This window comes from Phascolarctos cinereus, unplaced genomic scaffold (assembly GCF_003287225.1).
Source record: "Phascolarctos cinereus isolate Bilbo 61053 unplaced genomic scaffold, phaCin_HiC Scaffold_2;HRSCAF=192, whole genome shotgun sequence".
In the NCBI taxonomy this organism is placed as follows: domain Eukaryota; kingdom Metazoa; phylum Chordata; class Mammalia; order Diprotodontia; family Phascolarctidae; genus Phascolarctos; species Phascolarctos cinereus.
The window spans coordinates 59111644-59136892 of NW_027555625.1; the positions used below are offsets into that span (position 1 = coordinate 59111644).

General features: G+C 41.6%; 1 protein-coding gene and 1 long non-coding RNA gene across 4 annotated transcripts in view; one reads left to right on the plus strand and one right to left on the minus strand.

The window, feature by feature from the left end:
- Positions 1–312: 312 nt before the first annotated feature.
- WFDC1 (WAP four-disulfide core domain 1) overlaps positions 313–25249 on the minus strand; it is a 48556-nt gene continuing 23619 nt past the window's right edge. Inside the window, exons 3-6 of one of the 2 annotated variants that reach the window (XM_020989262.2) lie at positions 17741–17824; positions 12933–13070; positions 3757–3798; positions 313–669 (exon numbers count right to left, since the gene is read on the minus strand). In XM_020989262.2, the coding sequence (XP_020844921.1) occupies positions 611–669; positions 3757–3798; positions 12933–13070; positions 17741–17824 (323 nt within the window). In that variant the 3' untranslated portion in view covers positions 313–610. Of the gene's footprint in view, positions 670–3756; positions 3799–12932; positions 13074–17740; positions 17825–25249 lie in introns of both variants that reach the window. The other variant, XM_020989261.2, reaches the window with a different exon arrangement.
- On the plus strand, positions 10926–25204 carry LOC110210362 (uncharacterized). Of its 2 annotated transcripts, none has more exons than XR_002325087.2 (4): positions 10926–11093; positions 14366–14455; positions 17085–17252; positions 25052–25204. It is a non-coding gene; the product is annotated as an uncharacterized LOC110210362 (long non-coding RNA). The 2 variants fall into 2 exon arrangements; XR_002325086.2 differs by lacking the exon at positions 25052–25204 and adding an exon at positions 17658–17747.

The following is a 25249-nucleotide window of genomic DNA, read 5'->3' on the forward strand; positions in this document are numbered from 1 at the left end:
CAGAGTTGGAAGAACCAAAGAAGGTACTCTAATTTAACCTCTCCTTTTTATGAAAAGAAGAGATTGAGATTCAGAATGATAATTGAACTTGCCCAAGGATTCAAACCAAGGCCTCTTGTTCCAAATCCTGTGTTTTCCAGAAACCTCCATCAGGTTTACCTGTATGAAAGGCACCTGCTCATTTAGGAATCTCTAAAATGATGACAGACTCCTCTGCTATTCCTCTATTCAACAACAAAGATCTCAGGTTCTCTCTCATTGGTCAAAACTGCCCCACGATGAAAATGTCTTCTTGGTACTAAAATTCACACCTTTAGATTTTAAAACAATTTTATTGATATCTTTGTTTTTATATCATCTACATTCCCCAATATGCCTTTCCTGTCTCCCTTATACAGCCATTCCTTAGAATAAAGAATCAAAAAGTGGGGAAAAAATTCAGCAAAACTAGCCAATGAATGAATCAAGTTCAACATGGCATGAAGTGCTCCATGCTCATAGTCCCCCACTTCTACAGAGCAAGGAGGGCGTTGCATTCTCACATCTCTTCTTTGGGGCCAAGTTTGCATAACTTTTCATTTGTTCACTCATTTTCAACTTGTCTGTTGGATTAATGCAAACGCTTCTGTTGTTCTTTCTCATAGCCGACCACATAATTTGAATTACTTCCTATAAAATAAACCATAGTTGTATCAAAATAATTGCATCAACTCTCCCCTCTCTCCCTTCAGCCTCCCCTCAAAACAAACAAAGCCTCCAGTATCTCCCCACTCGCTACAAAACAATATAGTGGAAAGAGCACTGGTTTTATATTTGAAAGATTTCGTTTTGAATCAGTTCTGATATTAGTTGTATAATCCTATGCAAATCACTTCATGGTCTTTGTGCCTCAGGTTTGTCATCTGAAAAGTGGGCACCTGGGTATACTAATAACAACAATAATAATAATAATAACTAACATTTACATAATATTTAAAGATTTACAAAGCACTTTGCATATGTTAACCCCTTTGATCCACACAACAACTCATGATTTAGGTGCTACTATCCACATTTAACAGATGAGTAGTGGATAAATTGTAGGAAGACCTGGGTTCAAAGATCACTTCTGATATTTAGTAGCTATGTAACCAAGAATAAGTCATTTTTAAAGATCTTCAAACCTCAATTTCCACATTCTAGAAACAGAATAATATCTCTTCTACCTACACCTCATAGGGCGGTTGTGAGATTCAATAATAAAATGTATGTGAAACATTTTGTAAGCTTTAAAATGCCATACAAAGAGCAGATAATTATTATTACTAACCTCAAGGGGTGGTTGTGAGAAAGTTCTTTTTGTAAACCATAAAATACTACAGAATGGGAGCTAATGTTATTACTATTACTACAATAACTCCTTTTCTTGACCTTCAGTGCCCTCAGAGCCCTGGCCTCAATTTGCCTTCTTTGTTATCTATTGCGTTCTACACTCTATACAACCCAGCCTTTCTAAACTAATTGCCATTCCCCAAACATTCCTTATTCTTCCCTGACTTGCCATTCTCATCTATGGAATATCCATCCAATATCCTCCCAATTCTCTGCCTATCAAAATCCTTTGAGGCCTAGCTCTAAGAAGCCTTCCTTTACTGACTTCCTCCTTCTCCCTTACTTCCATGCATTCCTATAGTTTGTGGTGCTTATGTAGACGCATCACATTCTGCCTTGTATTCATGTGCTGCTCTTAGTATATATTTTCCCTATTAGACTGTTTCAATGAGACAGCTACTCTAAGCTGCCAGAGCCCATTCCTAATATCTACGTTCTTTAACTGATGCACTGTGGTTGGGAATCATGGAGCACCATGATCCCAGAGGAATCCCAATGACAGACAATAATGATGGCCAAGAGAAAGGAAGGTGGTACATGTAAGTAGGAGGGAACCTGTCCCTAGGACTATGGCGTCATAGATTCAGAGCTAAAAATTACCTGAAAGCTCATCTAGTCCATGCCTTCATTTTACAGAGGAAGAAACTGAGGCCCAGCATAGTTAAGTGACTTTCCCAAAGCATGCTGACACCAAGTAGCAGGGGAAAATTTGAAACCATGTCTTAAGACTTCACATCTAACACTTTCCACTGTACTTGGTAGAAAAGGCATCCTGAAAGACAGGGATGTCTGGGAAAGGAGGTAGGATGACTATATGGGGCCAATCAATAATTAGCAGATCGATAGCCCAAATGCCATGCTGGTAGCCTTGAAATATTAAAGGAACCATAGCAAGGCCTTTCAGTGCCTTGGATCAGTTATCCAAGGAGGACTTATGGAAAGGTGTGGATGAGAATCACTCACATTAGGAAGACATGGAGAGATTCTGATCTGCACTGGGGTAAGGGGTGCCCACACTGAAGCATTTAAATACATGCTAGACTCTAAGTTCTGTGAGGGCAGGGACTGTGTCTTGAACAACTATGTATACTGCATAGTTCCCAGCACAATCCCTCAAGCACAGTTGGAACCACACAGATAGTGGCTGAATGAATGGAAGGAAGGAAGGAAAGAAGAAAGGAAGGAGGGAAGGAAAGAAGTTTAAGGAAGGGTAGAGGAAGGAAAGAAGGAACAGGGTGGGAAAGAAGGAAGGAAGAAAGGAAGGAAGGAATGGAGGCTGGGAAGAAGGAAGGAAGGAGGAAGGAAGAAAGGAAGGAAGGAAGGAAGGAAGGAAGGAAGGAAGGAAGGAAGGAAGGAAGGGAGGAAGGAGAAATGAATGAAGAATTACCAGAAGATGCAAATATAAATCGAAAGGTGCTGTGGTATGACGCCAATAGCAATGGACTGAGTGGCAGGAGACTTGTATTTTCATCTCGGTTCTGCTTACTCATTAGCTATGTGACCAGAGCTAAGTGATCTCTATATATCAAGGAAAGTGGACTAAATTACCTTTAAGATTCCTGCTCCTTTTCACACTCAATTAACACTATAGGATTTAATTTAATCACAGATTTTTTTAAAAAGTTAAGTGTTTTCATTTCATTCTAGCAGTACCAATTCACACAGGCCTTCCATTAATCTTAAGAAAACTGCATATATGAGCATCTTCCAAACATAGATCAGCAGGCAAATTTTCACATTTCAAAAGTCTTCTTTCCTCCATGAGAGGGAAAGGGAAGAGGGGCAAGGATGGTGAAAGAGAGGAAGATGAGAGGGATCATGAGAAGAGTCAGTCGGTTGATAAGAACATATATTAAACCCCTACTGTATTCCAGGCACTGTGCTAAGCAGTAGGGATACACAGAAAGACACAAACATGGTCTCCAGGTGACAGACATAGTGCCATTCTCTGGGCAGTAATTCAATCCCTCCCAGCCTCGTAGGACCTTCTAAGGTTATGTCTAGCTGGTATTGCCTTCCAGAGCCCAGGGTCACTCCCATGTCATAAAGGGATATCAGAGGAGGACTTTTGTAGCGGGTTGGTGACGCACATTGTACTAGCTGATTCTTAAAACAGTCTAGTGAGGGAGGTTTTGTAGGTACTATCGCCACTTTATAAATTAAAAAAAAAAGGTCAGAGAAATTCAATAACTGGCCAAAGGACCAGAGATAGTAAGAGACAGAGCTGGGACTCAAACACGGATCTGTTTGACTTCAAGCCTTTTTTTTTTTCACTTTGGCAATTGTCACTTCATTCTTTAGCCAAAAAAAGAGGGCACTCTGCCTTCTCTCATGTGCTCACAACACAGGAATAGTAAACAAAAGAAGAACACACTCTTATCTTACCCACAACTTCCTTGTAAGATTTCTGTTTTAGGCTTTGTCCATCTGCAAAATCAACAAGAAAGACTTCTGGTTAGGATGGTAACTTGAAAGGTCTTAAAGAAGCCTAGCTTCCCCATCAACACCCCAGCAAAGATCTAAAAGAGCATTAGACGGAATAATGACAAAGGAGAACGGGGAGAAACACCAACGAACTCTCCCATTCAGTCTCGGAATACACACAAACACCGCCAAAAGCCTGCGGGGAAAGGGAGAGGCAATGGGGGTGGGGGTGGGGTGGGGAGCCAGCATGGGGGCTGGGAAACAGGGCCTGAGGCCAGATGCACTGGGGGAGGAAGAGGTCTGGGGATGAGGCATGAAGCTAGGACAATCTCCCACAAACAGGATCTTAAGCCAGCGGTGTCCTGACACCAGCCTCTTGGAACAGTTGTGTTGGTGGGAAGAGTAGTAGATCACTGTACAGGGAGTTGAGGCTAAGCAGAGTATGCTTTGGAGCACTCGGAGGTATAAGCTTGAGACAGGGAAAGTTCAAGGACCAGGCAAAAGCTCCAGGAGACCTTCCAGGAAGCCTGAGATCAATACGATCTCTGACTTCATATCGTAGTTCATTGGGGCCACAGCAAGGGATGAAGCACACTCCAAACGATGGGTTGTACAAGGATAAGCAGACAGAGACAGACCAAAGCAAGCAGCTGCCTTTGATCAAGAGGAGATAAAGGCAGAAGCCTGGGATCGTGGCTGAGGGTGTTGCATTGTCTCAGCCACCAAATCCTGAGCTAGATTGGCACCAGCAGCCAGATTAAGGGGGACAACAGGACCACCACCTCCAATACCTCAGGATGGGGCAGAGCCTGGAGTCTCAATCTAGGACCAGAGGCTGGAAATAGGAGGAAGTAAAGTAAAATTTTGAATGCACTATAGAAATACTATGGATTAAGAGAAGTCTGAGACGTGAACCAAGAAGAAGACTCACTCTGAAAGAAGCTGCTGGCACAGCCTCAGAGAAATGAATGGCTTACCCCCAAAGACTTTAAGAGTGATTAGAAGAAACAAAACAAAAGAAAAAGTGTAATTAGAGTGCTTGAGGAAAAAATTGGAAAGAGAATAAAATGGTTTAGAATAGAAGGTGGGAAAACTTATCCAAGTAGTAGATTCCCTGAAAAATAGAACGGAGCAAACAGAACTCAATGATTTCATGAGACAATAAAAAAATTAGAAGGAAGTCAAAAGGCAGAAAAATTAGAACACACAAGGTATCTACTATTAAAAACAACTGATCTATCAAAAAGTCAGAGAAAGATAATTTAAGAAATCATTGTATTCTCTGAAAACATAACCAAAAGAATAAAAAAAAACCATGATGCTATATTTCAAAAGAGTCACAAAATAAATTGCCAGATCTATTAAAGGGCAACATGGACAGAGTGAATAGAAAGAATTTACCAGTCATGCCCTGAAAGAAAACGAAATAGAAAGAATTCACCAATCACCTTCTGAAAGAAATCCTAAACTGAAAACACCCAGGAACAGGATAGCCCAAATCCAGAGCTTTCAAGTTGGAGAATAAGAAATACTGTAGACAAGCCAGAAAGAAAGTGTTCAAATACCAAGGAACCACAGTCACGATCACATAAGACTACACTGCTACTACTATGGAAGAAAAAAAAAAACCTTGTCATATGATATTCTAAAAGGAGAGAGAAAAAGGCTTACAACCAAGAGTAACATGCTGGAAAACTGAGTACAATTATACAGGGGGAAATGGATGATTAATAGAATAGAGGACTTTCAATTATTTCTTGTAAAAAGATCAGAGCTAGGTACAATATAAACACTGAAATGAAAATATTGGAGACAAGAGAAACACAAACAAGTAAATACATTTGACCAACTGAAATGGGCTAAATGATTATGAAGTACTAAGATTCCATAGGGGGAGAGGAAACAAGTATAAGAATGGATGATTCTGGGTGAAGTGAAGAGAAAGAGAGGAATGAAATAAGGCCACTTCACTTATAGATAACTAATGCTGATAACATTTCATTTGTCATCTTCTTCTTTGTAAAAAGGGAGAAAAGAGAAGAAAAAGTAAATGAAGATATAATTGTGGAAAAAACCTAATTAGTAATCAATGTGCATGGGATGAACTCATTTATCAAAAGGATGTTGAATCAGAAAGTAGAATCCAGCCATAAATTGTTCAAGAAAACACAATTGAAATATAAGATTAAAATGAGCATTTCAACATTCTGTTGAAGTAGAAGAACTTCATCTGAGTTACTTCATCTGAGTTCAAAAACAAACACACAGGAGCAGCAATAATGGTCTCAATTGAGGCAACAGTAAAACTAGACGTGCTTAAAAGAGGGAAACTATACTATGCTTTAAGGCACCACAGATAATGGAATAATATCAATTATATATATATATATATATATATATATCACAAATATATTCTGTATGTGTGTAGATATATATGCTATACACAAATACAAACACATATACGTAGCACAAAGAAAGCTAATCGAATTATAGTGAGAAACAGCGAAACTATAATAGTTTGGGACCTCTATGTACCCCTTTCAGATCTAGACAATTCTAACAAAAAGATAAAAAAGAACTATGCTAAGGATATGAAAGAGTTTTAGAAAAGTTAGATATGATAAAACTGGAGAAGAAGAAGAACGAAGGGAAAGGAATAAATATTTATTAAGCACCTACTAAGTATTAGGCACTGTGACAAGCACTTTAAAAATATTATCTCATTTGATTCTCATAACAACCCTGGGAGTTAGGTGTTATTATTTTGCATTTTACAGTTGAGGAAAATGAGGCAGACAAAGATTAAATGGCTTACCTGGGATCACAAAACTAGTAACTGTTTGAGGCTGGATTTGAACTCAGGTCTTCCTGATTCTAGGTCTACCGCTCTATCTACTGTGCCACTTATTTACCTCTAGGCAAAAGAATACACATTTTTTGGGAAAGAAATATATACATTTTTCAGTAGCACATGGAACTTTGACAAAAATTAACCATGTATTAGGGCAGGTTTGGTAAACTATGATTTGAGGGCCAAATCTGGCAAGATTCCTGAGATTCATGCCTTCCTGTGAGCCTCAATTAGACAAAGCATGTATACATACACATAACCTACATGGGCAACATGCATGTCCTATGCACACAAAGAGAACAAAGGAAAGAGTGAAGAACATTAGTGAAATAACTTAAAAATTCAGAAAAGAGAGCAGAAAGAAGTTTGGAAGAGGTCACAGACAATCAGGGAATGCTAGTACTACAATGTTAAATTCAGTACATACTTTAAGTTCTTAGATTCTCCGTTCCTTATGTAATCCTCTTTCTCTGATTTTCTTTGTATATGGAAACATTCATGTTTGTCAAGCTCATAACAATAAAAAAAATTTCTAAACCAAAATAAAGGAAAAAAACCCAAGAAGATCTCTCAGAAATGAGGACAGTTTTAAACATGCTACTGGGTAGGCATCTTTTCAAATTATAAATTATATTAATAATTTAATTTGATAATACAATAAAATTCAGTGTAATGTATTATGTCACGTTAAAATAATAGATTATATTGAAACACAGGATCCTAGGGTTTAGAGCCAGAAGGAAATTTAGAAATTGTCCAGCTTAACATCAACATTGTCATCATCAATAATTATTCACATTTCTACAGCACTTCACATTTTACCAAGTGCTTTCCCATGAACGATACGAATTCTTGCCTCCAGTTTATAGATGGGGAGACTGAGGTTTATAGAGTGAAGTGGTTTGCCTATGGTCTCACAGCTAGTGATTATCTCCCTAAGTCTAGTACCTTTTCAACCTAACCAGTGACTTGCCCAATGCCCATGGATTAAATAACAAATCCAGAATTTGAAGCCAGCTCACTTTCCTTGCCACCGTCACGCTAACTTTCATATGAATCCAGTTGTCATAGAAACAGGAAATACAAATGTAAGCAGATTAAAAGTGGAGACTATGTCAATGAGCCTCTTATGGATCACTTCAGGTGTAAAATTATACTAGCACTAATTAAAGTTTAAATTTTGTCACTGGAGTTCCTGTTTGTTTTGCTCTGTTACGTGAATTCATAAGTCAACAAGTTTTCAAAAGAGTATGACTCATTTTTACTATTGATTTCATGCAGTGTACTTCAAAGGACACTACATTTAAAGCTGGAATCTGAAGTGATACTCCCTGTATACAGTATTTAGTTAAGCAATGTTTGTTGTATATAATTGTCATTGCTATGGAGTCAAACTAGATTGATCCAGTCCAGTAGTTCTCAAGCTTTTTGGTCTCAGGATCCCTTTACACACTTAAAAATTACTGACATCCTAAAGAGTTTTTATTTAAAAATTTGTTTTTATTTATTTATAAAAATATATTTTATATAATTGTTTTTATTTATTTGTAAAATATATATTATTTTATGTTTGTTTTTATTTATAAAACATTTCATTTGTTATATGTAATTACATATTATATATCAGTATATATAATCTATAATTTATATTGTGCTTTATATTATATACAATTGTTAAAATAAAATATAAACAAATATTATAAAGGTGATCTATTTATTGTTGTTGTTGTGCAGTCATTTCAGTCATGTCCAACTCTTGGTGATCCCATTTGGGGTTTTCTTGGCAAAGATACTAGAGTGGTTTGCCATTTCCTTCTCTAGCTCATTTTGGAAACAAGGATTTAGAACTAACAAATGAAAGTAGAAGCTTGTAAACTGGGCTAGATTCTCAAATGTACATATTGCAGAATCTCTGAGCTGAGAGGAACCATGGAGCCAACAAGTCTGACCTGGACCTGAATAAGAATCCTCTAAGACACACTGGGCAATATCACAAATATTTCCTTTAAGAGAGAGCCAGAGTGCACTGGACACGGCAAGCAATGAACACCATGAGAAAATGTTATTATAGCCAGTATAATTTCTTATATCTCATTGGACAAGAAATGAATGGTGGCTGATAAGAGAGACATTTCTAAATTAATTATTGTTAATCTACAGCTAGAAGGGCCATCAAGCAACGCCCTCAGACCATCAGCAAACACACCAGAAAAAGCCCCAAGGATCCAGCATTCTGAACTTCAGAGATCTAAGAGGGCCCAACCCCAGGAGGATTAAGAGGGGTCGGTGCAAGAAGCAGCATGAGACCGAGCAGGGCCAACCATCTGATCCCTACACAAGACCCCAATTCAGGAACTAAAGCTGAAGGGATGAGTAAATCAAAGACAACATTAGGCGGTATTTAAAAAATTACTATAAATTAGAGGTTCTCCAACATGAGAGGAGTCATCAACAAAAGGAAATGGACACAAAGAGGGGGAAATGGATTTTCTACAAGGATTACACAAGTAACTACATGAACGGAAGCAATGAATAAAAAATAAAATAAAAGTTCTGGAGGAAAGAAATGGAAGGAGAATCCATAGTTTAGAAGAGGAAATGATAAGTGGGAACCAAGAAATGGACTCCCTGAAAATTAGAGTAGACCAAAAAGAAATCATTGACTCCATGATAAAGCCACCCCTCAAAAATAGATCAAAATTTAAAAATAGAAAAAAAAAATAAGATCTGATATAAAAAATAATTGACCTGAAAAGCTAGTCAAGGAGAGAGAATTTAAGAATTAGTGGACTTCCTGGAAACCATTTTTTTTATAAGTCTGGATACTATATATCAAGAAAATAAAAAATGGGGGCAGCTAGGTGGCGCAGTTAGAGCACCAGCCCTGAAGTCAGGAGGACCTGAGTTCAAATTTGACGTCAGACCAAACACTTGACACTTACTAGCTGTGTGACCCTGGGCAAGTCACTTAACCCTAATTGCCGCAAAAAATAAAATAAAAAATGAAAATTGCTCAGATCCATTGGAACTGAAGTACAAAGTGAAGCTAAAGACCCCTGATCACTTCTGGTTAGGAACCAAGAACCAGGAACCAGGACAGGTTTCAGGAAAAAGTCTCAGGAATATCATAGCCAAAATCCAGAGGTCTCACATTAAAAAAAAAAATGCTGCATGTATCCTGAAATAAGCAATTCAAGTACCAAGGAACCACAGTTAGAATTACTCAAGACCTGGCAACTTCTACAAAACAGAGAAGATCTTGTAATTCAGTCTTCCAAAAAGCAAAAGACAGACTTACAGCCAAGATTAATTTGCCCTGTAAAACTGAGTCTAATCCTATTGGGGGGGGGGGGAAGTAAGGGAAAATGGACTTTTAATGGAACAGAGGACTTTCAAACATTTATGACTAAAAGACCAGAGCTGAAGAGGAACTTTGAAATACAAGTATGAGTGCAGAGAAACCTAGAAAGGTATTTTGTTTTTTAATTTGAGCAACAGGAATGGGGTTGTATGATAATGTATTTTTTAAAATGTTTTTATTTATTTTTTTAGACAATTGGGGTTAAGTGATTTTCCCAGGGTCACATAGCTGGTAAGTGTCAAAGTCTGGTGTGAGACCAGATTTGAGCTCAGGTCTTCCTGACTTCAGGGCCGGTGCTCTACCAACTGAGCCACCTAGTAGCCTGGATAATGTAGTCTTTAAAGGGCATTGAGTGAGTTAAACAAGAAAAACAAAAGTCCTGATTCTGGTCTGAAGGTTTGGAGAGGGAAAAGAGGATGGGGCAGGGGCAAGGGGAAGGAATGCATTAGTATGAAAAGAAGGAAGATGGGAGTGGACTTTGTAATTTGCCATAATTGGGGCATATGAGAAGAAAAATATAGAAACATAGAGGAAGGAGTGGGAAAGTGACCATCAGATGAAATGGACAAAAGAGAGTTGAACGTACACATACACATTCACACAAACAGTTTAATGTAGAAATATATCAGTCTCAACAGAAAACAGGCAGGGGTGGGGAAAGGGTCAAGGGGGAGAATAATACCAAGGAGGGAGCAGTCACAAACAAAACAAACTTCCTGATCCTAAGGGAGGGATTGTAAGGGGAAAGAAAAAGAAAAGATGAAGAATCTAAGGGGGCATCTTAGCTTATCTCTTAGACAACTGGGGAGTGGCTGGACAAATTGTAGCCAATTAATGTAACTGAATATTATTGCGCCATAAGAAATGATGAAAGAGGTGGTTTCAGAGAGTCCTGGGTAGTATGAACTGGTATAGGGAAGTGGTCAGAACCAGGAGAATTGTTTATACAGTGACAGCAACATTCTAAAGAAAAAACAACTTTGAAAGACTTAAGAACTCTGATCAATGCAATGACCAGCCATGGCTGCTGAGGACCAGTGATGAAGCATGCTGTCCATCCCCTGACAGAGGGGTGATGGACAAAAGGTACATAAAGAGTTCTATATTTTTGGACATGGCTACTATGTGGCCTGATTATGTTTGTCTGTTACAAGTGTGTTTCTTTTTTCCTTTTCTTTCTGTTGGTTTTTAGCTGGAGAGAAGGAAGTTGAGACAGAAAGGGGTTAGCGATAGTGATTTTAAAAAAAGGAGGGTCATGGAAACATCTTTTTAAATGCACAGAAAAGAATAGAAGGAAATTAAGAAGGATGTACAGACAAGCAAGACAGTTTTGAAAGTTAAGTGTAAAATTTATTATATGTTTTTTAAAAAAGCATCTAACACCCAGCTAGAGTACACAGTAAGCACTCAGTTAATGCTTGTTTACTGGTTGATTGTTCCATAGAACCAAGGAAACCTAAGCAAGACTTAAGTTTTTAAAGATCAGAATATCTGAATATGATTTCAATGGACTTTCATACAATTTTTAAAGATTCCTGATTTCTGAGGTATCACACATGACCTTTCAATGGAGCTATGATGGCACAGGGGGAGAGAGTGTGTGACTTGGAATCAGGAAGTCCAGGATTTAAATCCTTCCTTAGACACATACTAGCTGTGTGACCCTGAAAACATCATTAAATTGCTCTCAGACTTAGTTTCCTCATCTGTAAAATAGGGATAACAATAACATTCAGTGTTGTTGTGAGGATCAAATGTAAAACACTTTTGAACCCTTAAGGAGCTATTATTAATTATTATTAATATTGTTAATGATTATTAATAATTAATCAAATTAATTGTTAATAATAAGAAGGTTGAATGACTTGTATTAGGAAATGCAAGTAATAGAAAAGTATCATTCATCTGGAAAGGCTCCCATATTACTTGATTCTGGTCCTGCCCTCAGAGAGCTTACAGTCTGAGAGATGGCTGATGGGATAGGGCCTGGATAAATACGTCAAGCAGTTAGAGAACAGGTACTTGATCTTTCACTAAAGTCTAGAGGAGTTCAGGAATGTGGGGCAGAATAGAAGGGTTAGGGAACTCTTCACAGGGAAGGTAGAACCCTAAATCCTTTGATCCTGTGAGTTCAGTAGAGCTGTGAAGGATGGAAAGAATTTACAAGAAGCAAAGGTAGGGACCAGCTAGGTGGTGTAGTTCATAGAGCACCAGCCCTGGAGTCAGGAAGACCTGAGTTCAAATTTGGACTCAGACACTTACTAGCTGTGTGACTCTGGACAAGTCACTTAACCTCAATTACCTCCAAAGGAAAGAAAGAGAGGAAGGAAGGAAAGAAGGAAGGAAGGAAAGAAGAAAGGAAGGAAGAAAATAAGGGAGGAGGGAGGGAGGGAGGGAGGGAGGGAAGGAGGGTTTGGGCTAATGAATAGTGGAATTAGAAAAAGGTGAGAGTGGAATATATCAGTGTTTTCTGACCTGCCTTAGGAACTAGTAATTGTCAAATAAAAGATCTTTGGAATTATTGTGAGGAAATTAAACAGGCCAGGTGGAATGTCCTCTCCATCCCCCATCACTCGTTCTTCTTTCTCACCCAACTCCGTGCCTCTCCCAAGCCATCCTCATACCTGGAATAGCCTCCTTCCTCCATCCCTCTGTCCTCCTGTGTCCCAGTCCCTTCTTTTCTTAAAGGCCCAGCATCAGCTTTCCCATCCACGAAGCCTGCCCCAGCCCTCCCAGGGTCGTCTGGATCTTTCTTTTGCGCTATAACATTCTACTTCAAAGGCTGGCTATCTGAGTGTAGCCTGCACCTGCCTCCTCCCCCGTCAGACCGGAGGCTCCTTTAGGGCAGGAGCGCGGCCAGCTCTGCCTCCTCTGTGCTGAGCTCGATGCCCCTTCTATGGCAGACGCCACCGTGGAGGAACTGACCGGAAGCCTTCCGCTGCTTGATGCACTGCCCCCTGTTGGGGATGCCCTCCGCAGAGCTGCCGGGGCTTATGATGTGACATTCGTAGCCCGTGGGGCAGTGGAGAGGTTCCGCCCCGTCCTCTGTGGTGCTGCAGGCCTCTGCTGGAAGAGACACAGAGAGAAGCCCCGGTTTATTGTCCAGGGCAAGACTCGGGTGAGGTCAACTGTCTCGCTCCTCTCCGCAGAGGCTGGCTTCACGCCACTCAGCCGGTCATTCAGCCGTCCCCACGGACGGGACACAAAATCGGAAGGGCACTCAGGGTCATCCAGACCAGAGGCTCTTAATCATTTCTTGTGTCCTGGACCCCATGGTGAAGCCTGCAGACCCCATCTCGAAATCATGGTGTTTAAATGTGTAAAATAAAATACAAGGGATTACCAGGAAAGCCAATTCTGCTGAAATACAGTTCTCAAAATATGTTTTTAAAACTCACCCAAGTTCACTGACCTCAAGCTAAGGACCCATGATTTGTAGTCCAACCCATGCCTAAGCAAGAATTCCCACTGCAACATTCCCAGTAAGGGAACACCTTCAATACCTCCAGTGATGGGGAACTCATTATCTACCAAGGTTAACAATGTTTCACTTTTAGACAGCACTAAATGTTAGGAAGTTTTTCTTTACAAAGAAGGTTAATGCCTCCTTTCAATTTCAACCCAGTGTTCTTGGGTCAGCTTAGAATAAGTCTATTCCTTTTTTCCCATAAGAGGATAGGGATTGGATCTATGATTTAATTAATGTCTGTAGGGAACACCCAACTCCCTTTGACCATGCAGACTGGCACCTTCTCTGCAATTTATAGACTCTGTTGTCTGGGGATGCCAAGGGGTTGAGTGACTTGCCCAGGGTCACACAGTCTCTGCCAGAAGCAGCATTTGAACCCAGATCTTTCTGACTCTGAAGCCAACGCTCTATCCACTATGCTATCTTTTCAAATACTTGAAGACATTTCTCATCTGCCTCCTGGCTTCCTTCAAGTCTTAGCTGAAATTCTGCCATCGGCAAGAAGACATTCCCTATTGGGCTAGTGTCTTCCCTCTAATTGTCTTTAATTATCTTATCTATGTCTTGTTTGTACACAGTTGTTTTCTTATTATCTCCCCTGTTAGATTGTGAGCTTCTCCAGGAAAGGGGCTGTTTTTTGTCTTTCTTTGTATCCCTACTGCTTAGCACAGTGCCTGGTACATAATTGGCGCTTAATAAATGCTTGCTGACTAACTGAACTGCTGAGGCCTGAAATCCCACCATTAGAGCCTCAGTCCTCTGGTGTAAGATTTTGATCCCTAGTACAATGCGGGTCTCTCCGGCTCTCTTTCCCCAAGAATTTTCCCCCTTCGAGCCATTATCATCCATTTACGCCTTTAAGGCAATGAATTCATCATCTACTTTGCAGAGAATGGCTTCTGAGGAGGCCCTGGAATCCGAACTCAGTGGAGGAGAGAGCGAGGCTGATGACTTCGCCCAGCTGCCAGTGCATGTGCAGGTCAGGACATCACCTCCTGCTGGGTCCTCTTCAAGAATGGAGGATGAGTAACACCCAAAATAGCTAATAACGGCTACCATTTATACAGCAATTACTACGAGCCAGGCACTGTGCTGAGCTCTTTACAGTTATTATCTCATTCGGTCCTCACAACAACCCTGGGAGGTGGGTGTGATTATTATCCTTATTTTACAGGTGAGGAAACTGAGGCAAACAGAAGCTTGTCGTAAGTCAAATTTGAATTTGGGTCTTCTTGACTCCAGGTTCTATCAGAGGATACTAACCCCCTATTGATGGAGGAGAAAGGGGGAATATGAGAGAGAATTGTCAAAATCATAGAATGCCAAGGACCTGTCAGAGAAGGAAAAGGACCTGAAAACATAGTCAGGGTTGGAAGCAATCTTAGAGATGGTGCAATGCACCCATTGTGCAGATGATGAAACTGAGGGAAATGAAGACAGACTTCTTCCTCTGAATACTCATCATCTACGAAGAAAAATCCCAAGTTAAAACAGACACCAGAGAGAAATGTCTGTCACCTTAAGAGCAAGGGGTGTGTGTGTGTGTGTGTGTGTGTGTGTGTGTGTTGTTTGTGTGTGTGCTATATCTACTGTGCTTAACAGATCTTGATGTAAGTGTACCAGAAGTGCACACGAGGGGGCGTCAGATTCCTATCCTCCCTTCCCTGGCCCTCTTCTTTCCCTCACTCTCTCTGCTGTGTCTGGGTGAAGGCAGCCTCATAGGGACCAGCCTCTTGAACAATTTCTTTCTCCCCACTGGCTGCCTCCCTCTCTCAGCCCAGTTACCAGCCACCAGGATGGGTAAGAGGAAGGACAAGCAGCCCACCTCACCCACCTCACTAGGGATGGCTTTGACTGCAGAAAGTATTCCAAGGCAAATTCCAGCAACTGTCAATTTCTAACATTCGGGTCAAGTAAATCAGAAAAACCAGCGTCCAGCGTAGGCTTAGGAAACTAGGACTAGAGCCGGAACTAGGAATTTTGACACCAAATTTCAATTCAGTTTAGCAGAGTTGGAGGGGCACACAGAACAGTTTGACCATGGGTCCAATTGTGCTGGAACGGGAGCATCCCATTCCCCAAAGGCAGACAGGTGGTGCAGTGGGTCTAGAGGCAGGAAGATCTAAGTTCAGACCTGGCCTGTGTGACCCTGGACAAGTCATCTAACCTCTGTTTGCCTCAGCTTCATCAAATGCAAAATGGGGATAATAATAGCACTTATTAAGACCTACTAGCAGCTAGGTGGTGCAGTGGATAGAGTGCTGGGCCTGAAGTCTGGAAGATTCATCTTCCTATGTTCAAATCTGGCCTCAGACACTTCCTAGCTCTGTGACCCTGGACAGGTTTGCCTCAGTTCCTTCATCTGGAAAATGAGCCGGAGAAGGAAATAGCAAACCACTCCAGTGTCTTTGCCAAGAAACCTCCAAATGGCGTCATGAAGAGTTGAACACAGCTGTAAAACAACTCAAAAACATCAATACTAACTAGGACCTTAGGAAAAACACCAAGTAGAGGGGTGAGGGAATTGCTCCAGGTGAGTAAATAAAGCCACTGAATCCTATGCCAGTTGTCTGGCATTTCAACCTTTACCCTGAGAGGGTATTGCTCATTTATAACAAGTAAGTGCCATGGGCTAGATGAAAGTATTATCTCCTAAAACTACATTTCTTGATACCAAAGCCTTAAGTGCATCAACGAATTGTAGAGCTCATTTAGTCATCATCACCCCCTGTTACAACCACCCGGGGTGATCTAGCAATATCCCTATCAGGTGGCTCTCCAGTCCCTGCTTGAATACATGCAGCAACAGGGAACTCACTGACTAATGCGGCAGCCCCGTTCCATGTTCCTAGGCCCAGCACGATGCAGTTGAAAGTTCTCTGGACCTGTGTTCAAATCCCAGCTCCACCAATTATTAGTTGGGCAAATTTGGGCTAATCATTTCAAGTCCAAACCTCAGTTTCCTCATGCAAAAAATGAAGAGGGTTAGATCAGAGGATGTCTGAGGTCCTTTCCCATTTCAAATCTAATGTCAGAACATCCACTACGCTGTAAGACAGCTCCATTTAAGGGAGGTGCCCATGCCGGCTGTGCCTTCATTTCCCACCATGCTGTAGTCATTTGGACTTCTCCATCATATCACACACCAGGTCCCAGCCCATCCCCCACCTCAGATTCCTTTTGTGTATCTTCTTCAACATTAGAATGTAAGCTCCTTGAGGGCAGGGACTGTCTTTCTTTGTGCTTGTATTAGTATTCCTAATGTTTAGCCCAGGGTCTGCCCCATTTAGTCCTTGTTTAGTCACTTTTTCAGCCATGTCCAACTCTTAATGCCGCCATTTTGGGTTTTCTCGGCAGAGATACTGGAGTGGTTTGCCATTTCCTTCTCCATTTCATTTTTTACAGATGAGGAAACTGAGGCAGACAAGGTTAAGTGACTTGCCCAGGGTCACACAGCTAATAAGTGTCTGAGACTGGATTTGAACTCAGAAAGATGAGTCTTTCTGACTCCAAGCCCAGCATTCTATCCACTATACCACCTAGCACTTAATAAATGTTTGTTGACTGACTGATTGACATGTATTCAGTTGAAATCTGCCTCTCCACAGCTCCATCCATTGTGACTATTTCTGCCCTCTGGAATCAAGCAGAATAAACTTTTTTCGACTTGAAGACAGCTGTCATATTCCCTCCTCCAAATGGTCCCTTCCCCAGGCTAAGCATCCCTTCGATGCATCCTCACAAAGCATGATTTGAAGATTCCTTACTGGTTCGGTGTAAGTAGCACCCAAGTATATCTGCAAGCCCCCACCAGAGAACAGTTTTCTTTTTGTTTACTGAGGTAACTAGATGACTCAGTGGTAGAGTGCTGGGCCTGCAGTCAGGAAGACCTGAGTTCAAATTCAGCCTCAGACACTTACAAGCCCTGTGATCCTAGACAAGTCATTTAACCCCTGCCTACCTCAGTTTCCCCATCGGTAAATTAGGATAATGAAAGCACCCACTTCCCAGGGTTGTTGTGAGGATCAAACTCAATAATATTCACAAAGTGCTTAACACATAGTAGGTGCTTCATAAATGTATCTTCCTCCCTCCCTTCTTTCCTTCCTTCCTTGCTGGAGATGACTTTACAATGGCTTCCCAAGGGTTACCAGGTCCATTCTGAAGTTTTCACTCAGCAGGTCCAGAATCTCTACATCTGATCAATGACATGTAAGCTAAAGACAGAACTGGTCGGTTACACCACGGAAGACCACCATGGTACCTTGTAAAACCTCTTCCGGTCCATCAAGCAGCCAGCCGTTGCCTCCTAGCCAGCGGGGTTTGGGCTGCACCAGCCAGTCTAGAACTAATAAAACACACGGTCACATGTTAGGCACTTGTCATGTCATGGCAATTCCAATAAAGAATGCTTCTTTGCTGGCTGCGCCCTACGGTCATTTCCAGGAGCACTCCTCATAACCCCTAAGTCTACTCACAAGAGGTAGAAAAACTTGGAAAGCGGGAAGGACCTTCGGCTGGAAGGCAAACAGGGCCTTTGGGGCATAGGGGCTGGGCCCAGGCGAAGGGACTCAAGGGCCCGTGGGAAGGCACACTCCCACCAAAGAGCACGTTTGCCCACTGAGACCTAGAATGCAGGGCTGGGGATTCGAATGAACGCCTTGGACAAGTCACAGGTCAGCCATATACATGGCAACGTATATGTACGTGTATATGTAAATACGATACTTCTAGTGATATTCTGCGTGTATATACATATAAGCATGCACATATATGTACACACAAGCATATATGCATGTGCACGCAGTACAGCATGTACATGTATGCATTTTATATGTAGTACATGTCACATGTCGTGCACATGTACACATATGCCTGTATCACAGTGCATGTGTGTGATGCACATGTGCTGTTTATATATGCATGTGTGTATGTGTATATGTGTGTATACATACACACACTCATTTGGTTCTCACAGCAAACCTGTGAGGTAGGTGTTATTTTCTCTATTTTACAGACAAGAAAAGTGAAGCTAAGAGAGAAGTTCTGTCTTACCCAGAGACCTATATAATCAGCTTTTAAAGCAGGATTTGAATTCAGGTCTTAACTCACTCAAAGTCCAACTCTCTATTCACTGCACCACCTACTTCCCAAGGCACTGAACATCCCAGAAAGGAGTGTAGGGGATAGAACTTTGCCCAGTTCCTAATTTTGCCAATGTCTGATCCTCCTCGAGTCCTTTCTGATACAAATTAGTGCCCGTGGCACCTCTAGCCTACTGCCTCATATCTTAGGTCATGAGAGCTAGAAAAAACTTCAGAGATTAAGTAAGGTGTCCCAAAAGTCTTAGTGCAGTAATGCTAGGGACACCCTAAATATCCCAGGTCTTATTTGGCAGAGGAGCACAGTAAGACCTAGAGGAGGAAAGAATTTGCCTGTTCAAAGGGATCAGGAGGGAAAGAGAAAACTAGATGGTCTCTAAGGGCCTTTCCAGCTTTAAAATTCTACGGCTCTCCTTTGGGTTAAGCATTGCCCTTTCTCACTCCTCTTTTAAAAGGTACATAGATCTGAGGTCTAACGAGGAAGTCACTAACACTTTAGTAAGAATTTACCCAATACGGTGCTCTCCCCATAGTAAATGTTTCTTCCAGTGCTCTTCCTCCTAAAGATTTTCTCCCAGACCTTATGGCACAAAGTCTATCTGTCTCAGGTAGAAACATTCTTAGTTTTTGAGTGCAAGGAAGTGACCTATGAAGCAAAAATGTCAATGGGGGTGATGCCAGTGTGCAGAGCTGATTCTACCACCACTTCCAGGAAGACTTCCATGGTCAAACACTTATTGAGCAATCCATTCCAACAAGCTTCGTTTACTCGGGACTTACACATGAGTGTTGGTAGTATCCTAATGTATATCCCCCAGTCATCCTATGAACCGTATCCATGTTTATCCAGTCCCTGAGGCATGAAGTGTCTTGTTCGAGGAACAGCCACTTGGCCAGCATACCTAAAAGGGAGGGAGCTTGCAGGAGAGGAAGGCATAAGAAGAAAGACAAGGCTGGAAGTAGCCAAGCCGAGGGACTTTAAATGCTGACCCAAAGACTTTATATTTGATTCTGGAGGTGATAGGGAGGCGTTGGAGTTGATTGAGGAGGAAGGTATGACTTTATCAGACCGCTTAGAAACATTACTTTGGAAACAGAGAGGAGGATTGATTGGTGTTGGGGAGAGATGAGGTTGGGAGGCCAGTTAGAAAGCCACTGCAACCAGCCAGGTGAGAGGAGATGGGGGACTGCCCTAAGGTTGTGGTTGTGTGAGTGTAGAGAAGATGTCATAGATAAGAGATGTCATGAAGGGAGAAACAACAAGGTTGGACAACAGACTGGATATGTGGAGTGAGTGCAAGTGAGGAGCCAAGGGGAACAGCAACACTGAGAGCCTGGATGAATGTGGGAGAGCGGTACCCCAGGCTCGGATGTCATGAGCTTCAAATGAGATAATGGAAATAAAGCACTCTGCCAACTTTAAAGTGCTATGTCAATGCTAATTATCAATCATCATTGTCATCATTGTTGTTGGCAATAACCACGGAAGTCTTCCTAGAAGCACGGCCATGCCTCGAGGTGGAACTTGAGGTAACTGAAAATCCACCCTGGTCCCCAAGCCTCCACTCTGGTGAGGATACCTTCCCCAAGCCTTCCACTACACTACCCCTGAACCCAGGGTAATGTTCATAGAGCAACACAAGGATGTGCTGGACAATGACGAACGACTAGGCTTCTGGGAGAAAAAAGTATAAAATGCATGCACATACACCTTTAAGTTTAATACGCATGGCTAACACTTTCTCAAGTCTAGCTGATCACAAAACAATAACCCAAGCCTTGATTTATCATGAGTGCTGATTTGTGAGGCATAAAAGCTCTTGCTGAAAATTTCACAATTGGCTCTTACAAGCTGTTTAGAGCTGGCTCCAGTGGACCCCTGCCCTTGACAACAATTGGAAAGTTGGGAAGAAGGAAACGGGGAAAAATAAACATTCTCTTTAGGACATATTGAGTTTGAGATGCCTGGGGACATCTAGTTCAAGATGTCCAAGAGGTAACAGGTGGTGTGGACTGGAGGTCAGGACAGAGAGGTGAGGGTTGGCTGTATAGACCTAGGAGTCATCCTTGTAGAGATGATACAAACCAGTGGGAGCTGATATGATCACCAAGAGAGATAATATAGAAGAAGAAAAGAGGATTCAGGATAGTTCCATGAGGAATAGGCACAGCCAGTGTAAATTATGTCCCTTTTACAGATAAGGAAACTGAGTCTCAGGGGGAGGGTGAAAAGACTAGCCCATGATCACACAGTTAGCAAGAAGGAGGGCTGTGACTAGAATCTAGGTCTTCTAACTTAAAGTGTTTTTGTTTCTTTGTTTTGCCTCTCTATACCATACACTAGGCAGAAAAGAATAAAGGCAATGAATGGAGAAGAATTCTATGTAGGGGATACTTGTGATGTACAGAAATAAATTTGACATCTCTTTGAGCATGAACAATAAAAATAGCTCGTATTTACATACTTCTTTAGGTTTTGCAGAGGACTTTGCACATATCTCATTTGACCCTCAAAACAACCCTGTGAGATAAGGGACTATTATAGCCTCCTTTTAACAGATGAGGAAACTGAGGCAAAACAGGGTTAAGTGACTTGCCCAGAGTCACACAGTGAGGATGTGTCTGCTACTCTGTAGACATCATAAGAATTTCTCAATAGATTTTAACAAAATTACTTAGAGAATTAGTGTATCCTAGTAGGCAGGGGACTGGACAAAAAATTGGCAATGGGAGAAGGAAATAAGGGAATCACGTCCAAACAGCCTGCCATCTTATGAAGCCGAGAACACCTGCTTGCTGCAGTCTTGGCTTACAGGCTTTGCTGCTCATGTGGGAAAATGATGTAGTGAAAAGGAGGCTGGATGGGAATCAGGAGAGCCAGGTTCTAGCATCTGGCTCTGCCATTTCTTAGCTGTGTGGACAGTTCAATTTTTTTTTTAAGACCCAAACTTCCTCCATTGTACAAAGAGAAGGTCAAATTGGATGATCTTTAAGGACCTTCCAATTCTTTAAAACATAATATAAACTAATATTCTAGGAAAAAACAGACACAAAAACAAAGGCATAAAAGGAAAATGCCCACCTTACATGGCCATGGGGGGCCCAAGGCACTCATTTGCAGCAGTGGGAAGCTCTAGTCCTACCTTGGCCCTTTGTAGGTCTAGACAGAGCTTCACTCAACATTAATTCATTCTAGAATAAGCCAGTAATGATGACAGTGATGATGATGATGGTGAAGATGATGAAGAAGATGATGATGATAGTTAGAGAGGCAGTATGGTGCAGTGGATAAGGAGGCAGCCCAGAAGCCAGCCATACTGGCTGCATGACCCTAGCCAATTCACTCAACCTCTCAGTACTCTCGGCAAACTTCTAAGATGACAGGCTGCAGAGAAGATGCCACCCTGAATAGGCTGAGGTAGCTTCTTTACCTGGAAGTTTCCTTTACCAATAAAATCACAAGTTCAATCCCTATTGCCTAATAAAAGATGACATTTATATAGCTCTCACTATACTTCACCTTGTCTCAACCACCTAGGAGGTAGGTTGTTATTATATCCATTTTATGCATGAGGAAACTGAGGCTTTTAGAGACCGTGACTGGCCCACAGCTGGTAAAGATCAGAGGCAAGATTTAAGCCCTTGCCTCCAAGTCCAATAATCATTCTACTATGAGGCAGTTAGGTGGCAGCAGTATATAGAGTTCTGGGCCTGGAGTCAAGAAGACCTGAGTTAAAATCCAGCCTCAGACACTTACTAGCTGTCTGATCTTAGGCAAATTGCTAAACTTCTGTTTGCCTCAATTTCCTAAATTGTAATGGGGATGGTAGCAACACCTACCTCCCAGGGTTGTTGTGAGATCAAATGAGATAATATTTGGCACACAGTAGGCACTTAATAAATGCTTATTTCCTTCCTTCCTTCCTTTTTTCCTTCCTTCCTTCCTTCCTTCCTTTCTTCCTTCCTTCTTTCCTTCCTTTTTTCCTTCCTTCCTTTCCTTCCTTTCCTTCCTTCTTTCCTCCTTCCTTCCTTTCTTCCTCTTTCTCTCTTTCCTTCCTTCCTCCTTCCTTCTTTCCTTCTTTCTTCCTATACCACATTACCTAGGGTAAGCTCTCCCCCTCTGCCTGATAGGGCTATCTAGCACTTGTGGGGCCTACAAAGGAAGTTCCTTGTCACTGACAGGTTAGAAGAATCAAGGTCAGGTTGCAAAGGCAACGCAGAGATGCTGAAAGCAAAATTGAAAGCTTAATGATATCATGTTAGACCTTGAGGGCCCTTAGAGATCACCTAGCTCAAATCTTTTTCTCCATGACGGACCCTGTCTTTTGGCAGTCTGGGGAAAGTCTTTGGCCACTTCTTAGAATAATGTTTTAAGACGTACATTTAAATGGAAGAAATACTAAATTTCAGTTAAAGGTTAATTAAAATAAAGATATAATTTTTTCACACACAACTTACCAGATCCCCTGAAATCTACCCACATATCTCTTGGGGGAGGTCTGTAAACCCCAGGTCAAGAACTTTTGATCCAGTCTAACCCTTTCATTTAGATGGTAAAACTGAGGCCCATATTGTCATAGGGCTAGTGAGTGGCAAAGTTCTGGTCTAAACTCCCAATTCCATTCTTACCTCTATCAAGTTGCTATCCACTCTATCCCTCCATCTCCCTGCCATTTTTCTTCTTCCTCTCTATCTTTCTGCAGATAATACTTTATGCTTCCTGGAAAGAGGCCACCTATGGTTGATCTTATGAGCTCAGGAGTTCTGAGCTGCATCAGGAGAGCCAAGTTCTAGTATCTGGCTCCACCATTTCTTAGCTATGTGACCTGGACAGTTCAATTTTCCTTTTAGGACCCAAGCTTCCTCCACTGTACAAGTAGGAGGTCAAATTGGATGATCTCTAAGGACCCTTCCAATTCTTTAAAAAATAATATAAACTAATATTCTAGGAAAAAACAGAAACTAAATGCTAAAGCTCTTATTAAGCCTAGCACCAATATGGTGAGCTTGCAAGGACACTAAGCTGCCTATAGAGGGGAGAAGGAGACTGGGTTGAAAATAGAGGTCAAAGGTTTTGTGTCAAGCAGTAGTGGGATTGGCGTAGGTGAGACAGGGAGAAGGAAGGAGACAGAAAGAAAGAAGAAAAGAAGGAAAGAAAGGAAGGAAGAAAGAAAGAAAGAAAGAGAGAGAGAGAGAGGGAGAGAGAGAGAAGAGAGAGAGAGAGAGAGAGGAGAGAAAGAAAGAAAGAAAGAAAGAAAGAAAGAAAGAAAGAAAGAAAGAAAGAGAAAAAGAAAGAGAGAGAGAGAGGGAGGGAGGAAGGAAGGAAGGAAGGAAGGAAGGAAGGAAGGAAGGAAGGAAGGAAGGAGGGAGGGAGGAAGGAAGGAAGGAAGGAAGGGAGGAAGGAAGGAAGGAGGGAAGGAAAAAAGAAAGAAAAAGAAAAGAAGAGAAAGGGGATGGAGGAAAGAAGGAAGAGAGGGAAGAAAGAGGAAGGAAAGGAGGGAAGGAGCAAAGGAAGAAACAAAGGGAGGAAGAGGGGTTGCTCACCTCAAGAGGAATGAAGTGGGCATGGGAAGGCACAAAGTCAGGAATATGAACTAAATCGGTCCTGTGTCCTTCCCCATGACTTTGAAGTTAGTCTGAACATCAGCTCCTATTTCTAATTCTGTCACCACTTACTATGGAGTCTGGTAATGATTCTCCTAAATGCAACTTCTCAAGGGGAAATAGTTTCTCAATATCCTTTTTAGAGGGGAAAATAAATAGGGCTTATGGAATGCTGTCAGCAGCACCGTGATGAGCATTCCACAAAGGCAGGGTATTATTCACCTTAAAGGGCTCTTAGCAAGTAGGTCAGCCCTGCAGAACTGGGGAGTAAAGAACCTTTGCTTTCCAGTACTTCCACCCCTATCCCCATTCTGTAAAATGGGTATAATACCTCCTGCCTCCCAAGAATGTTGTGAGGATCAAATGAGACACAATATGTAAACTACTTTACAAATCTTAAATAACTATGTCAATGCTAGCCAGCACCTCCTTGCCAAGAGGTCCTCCCTTACCCTCTTTAGGATCCAGCATCAACATATTTACTGTCCATCATGCTCCATTATACTCTCAGGAATGGTCCTGACACGTAACCACACTAAGGCATCTCAATAGCTAACAGCAGTTTAAAGAAGGTGTGACATTCCCACGTCCCCTTTTGTCTGCCCTTACGCTCTCGAAGAATCTCAGAATTCCCAGGCACCACTCAGTGGAGAGAGAGTTTAGAAGGTGAGAGATATTTGGGGGGTGGTGCCTGAGATCACACCCCAGGGAGGGGACTAGAAGCTGACTGCGGGCAAACTGCTTTCATGGTGGACATGAAGAACAGAAAAAATCCAGTTCAACCCACAGAGAGCATTCATTTGGGATCATGGGATTTAGAACTATCTGGGATCTTAATGGTCATCCAGTCCAACCTTTTCATTTTACAGATGGAGAAACTGAGGCCCAGAGAGGAGGAAGTGACTCACCAGAGTCACACAGAGAGTGTCCAAGATTGAAATTCAGATCTCCTGACTCAAAATCCAGTGTTCTTGCCACATCAACATACCACCAACAGAATGTATTAAATTCTTTCTTTTTAACATGTTATACAGTCATTTTTAGTCATATCTGACTTTTCATGACCC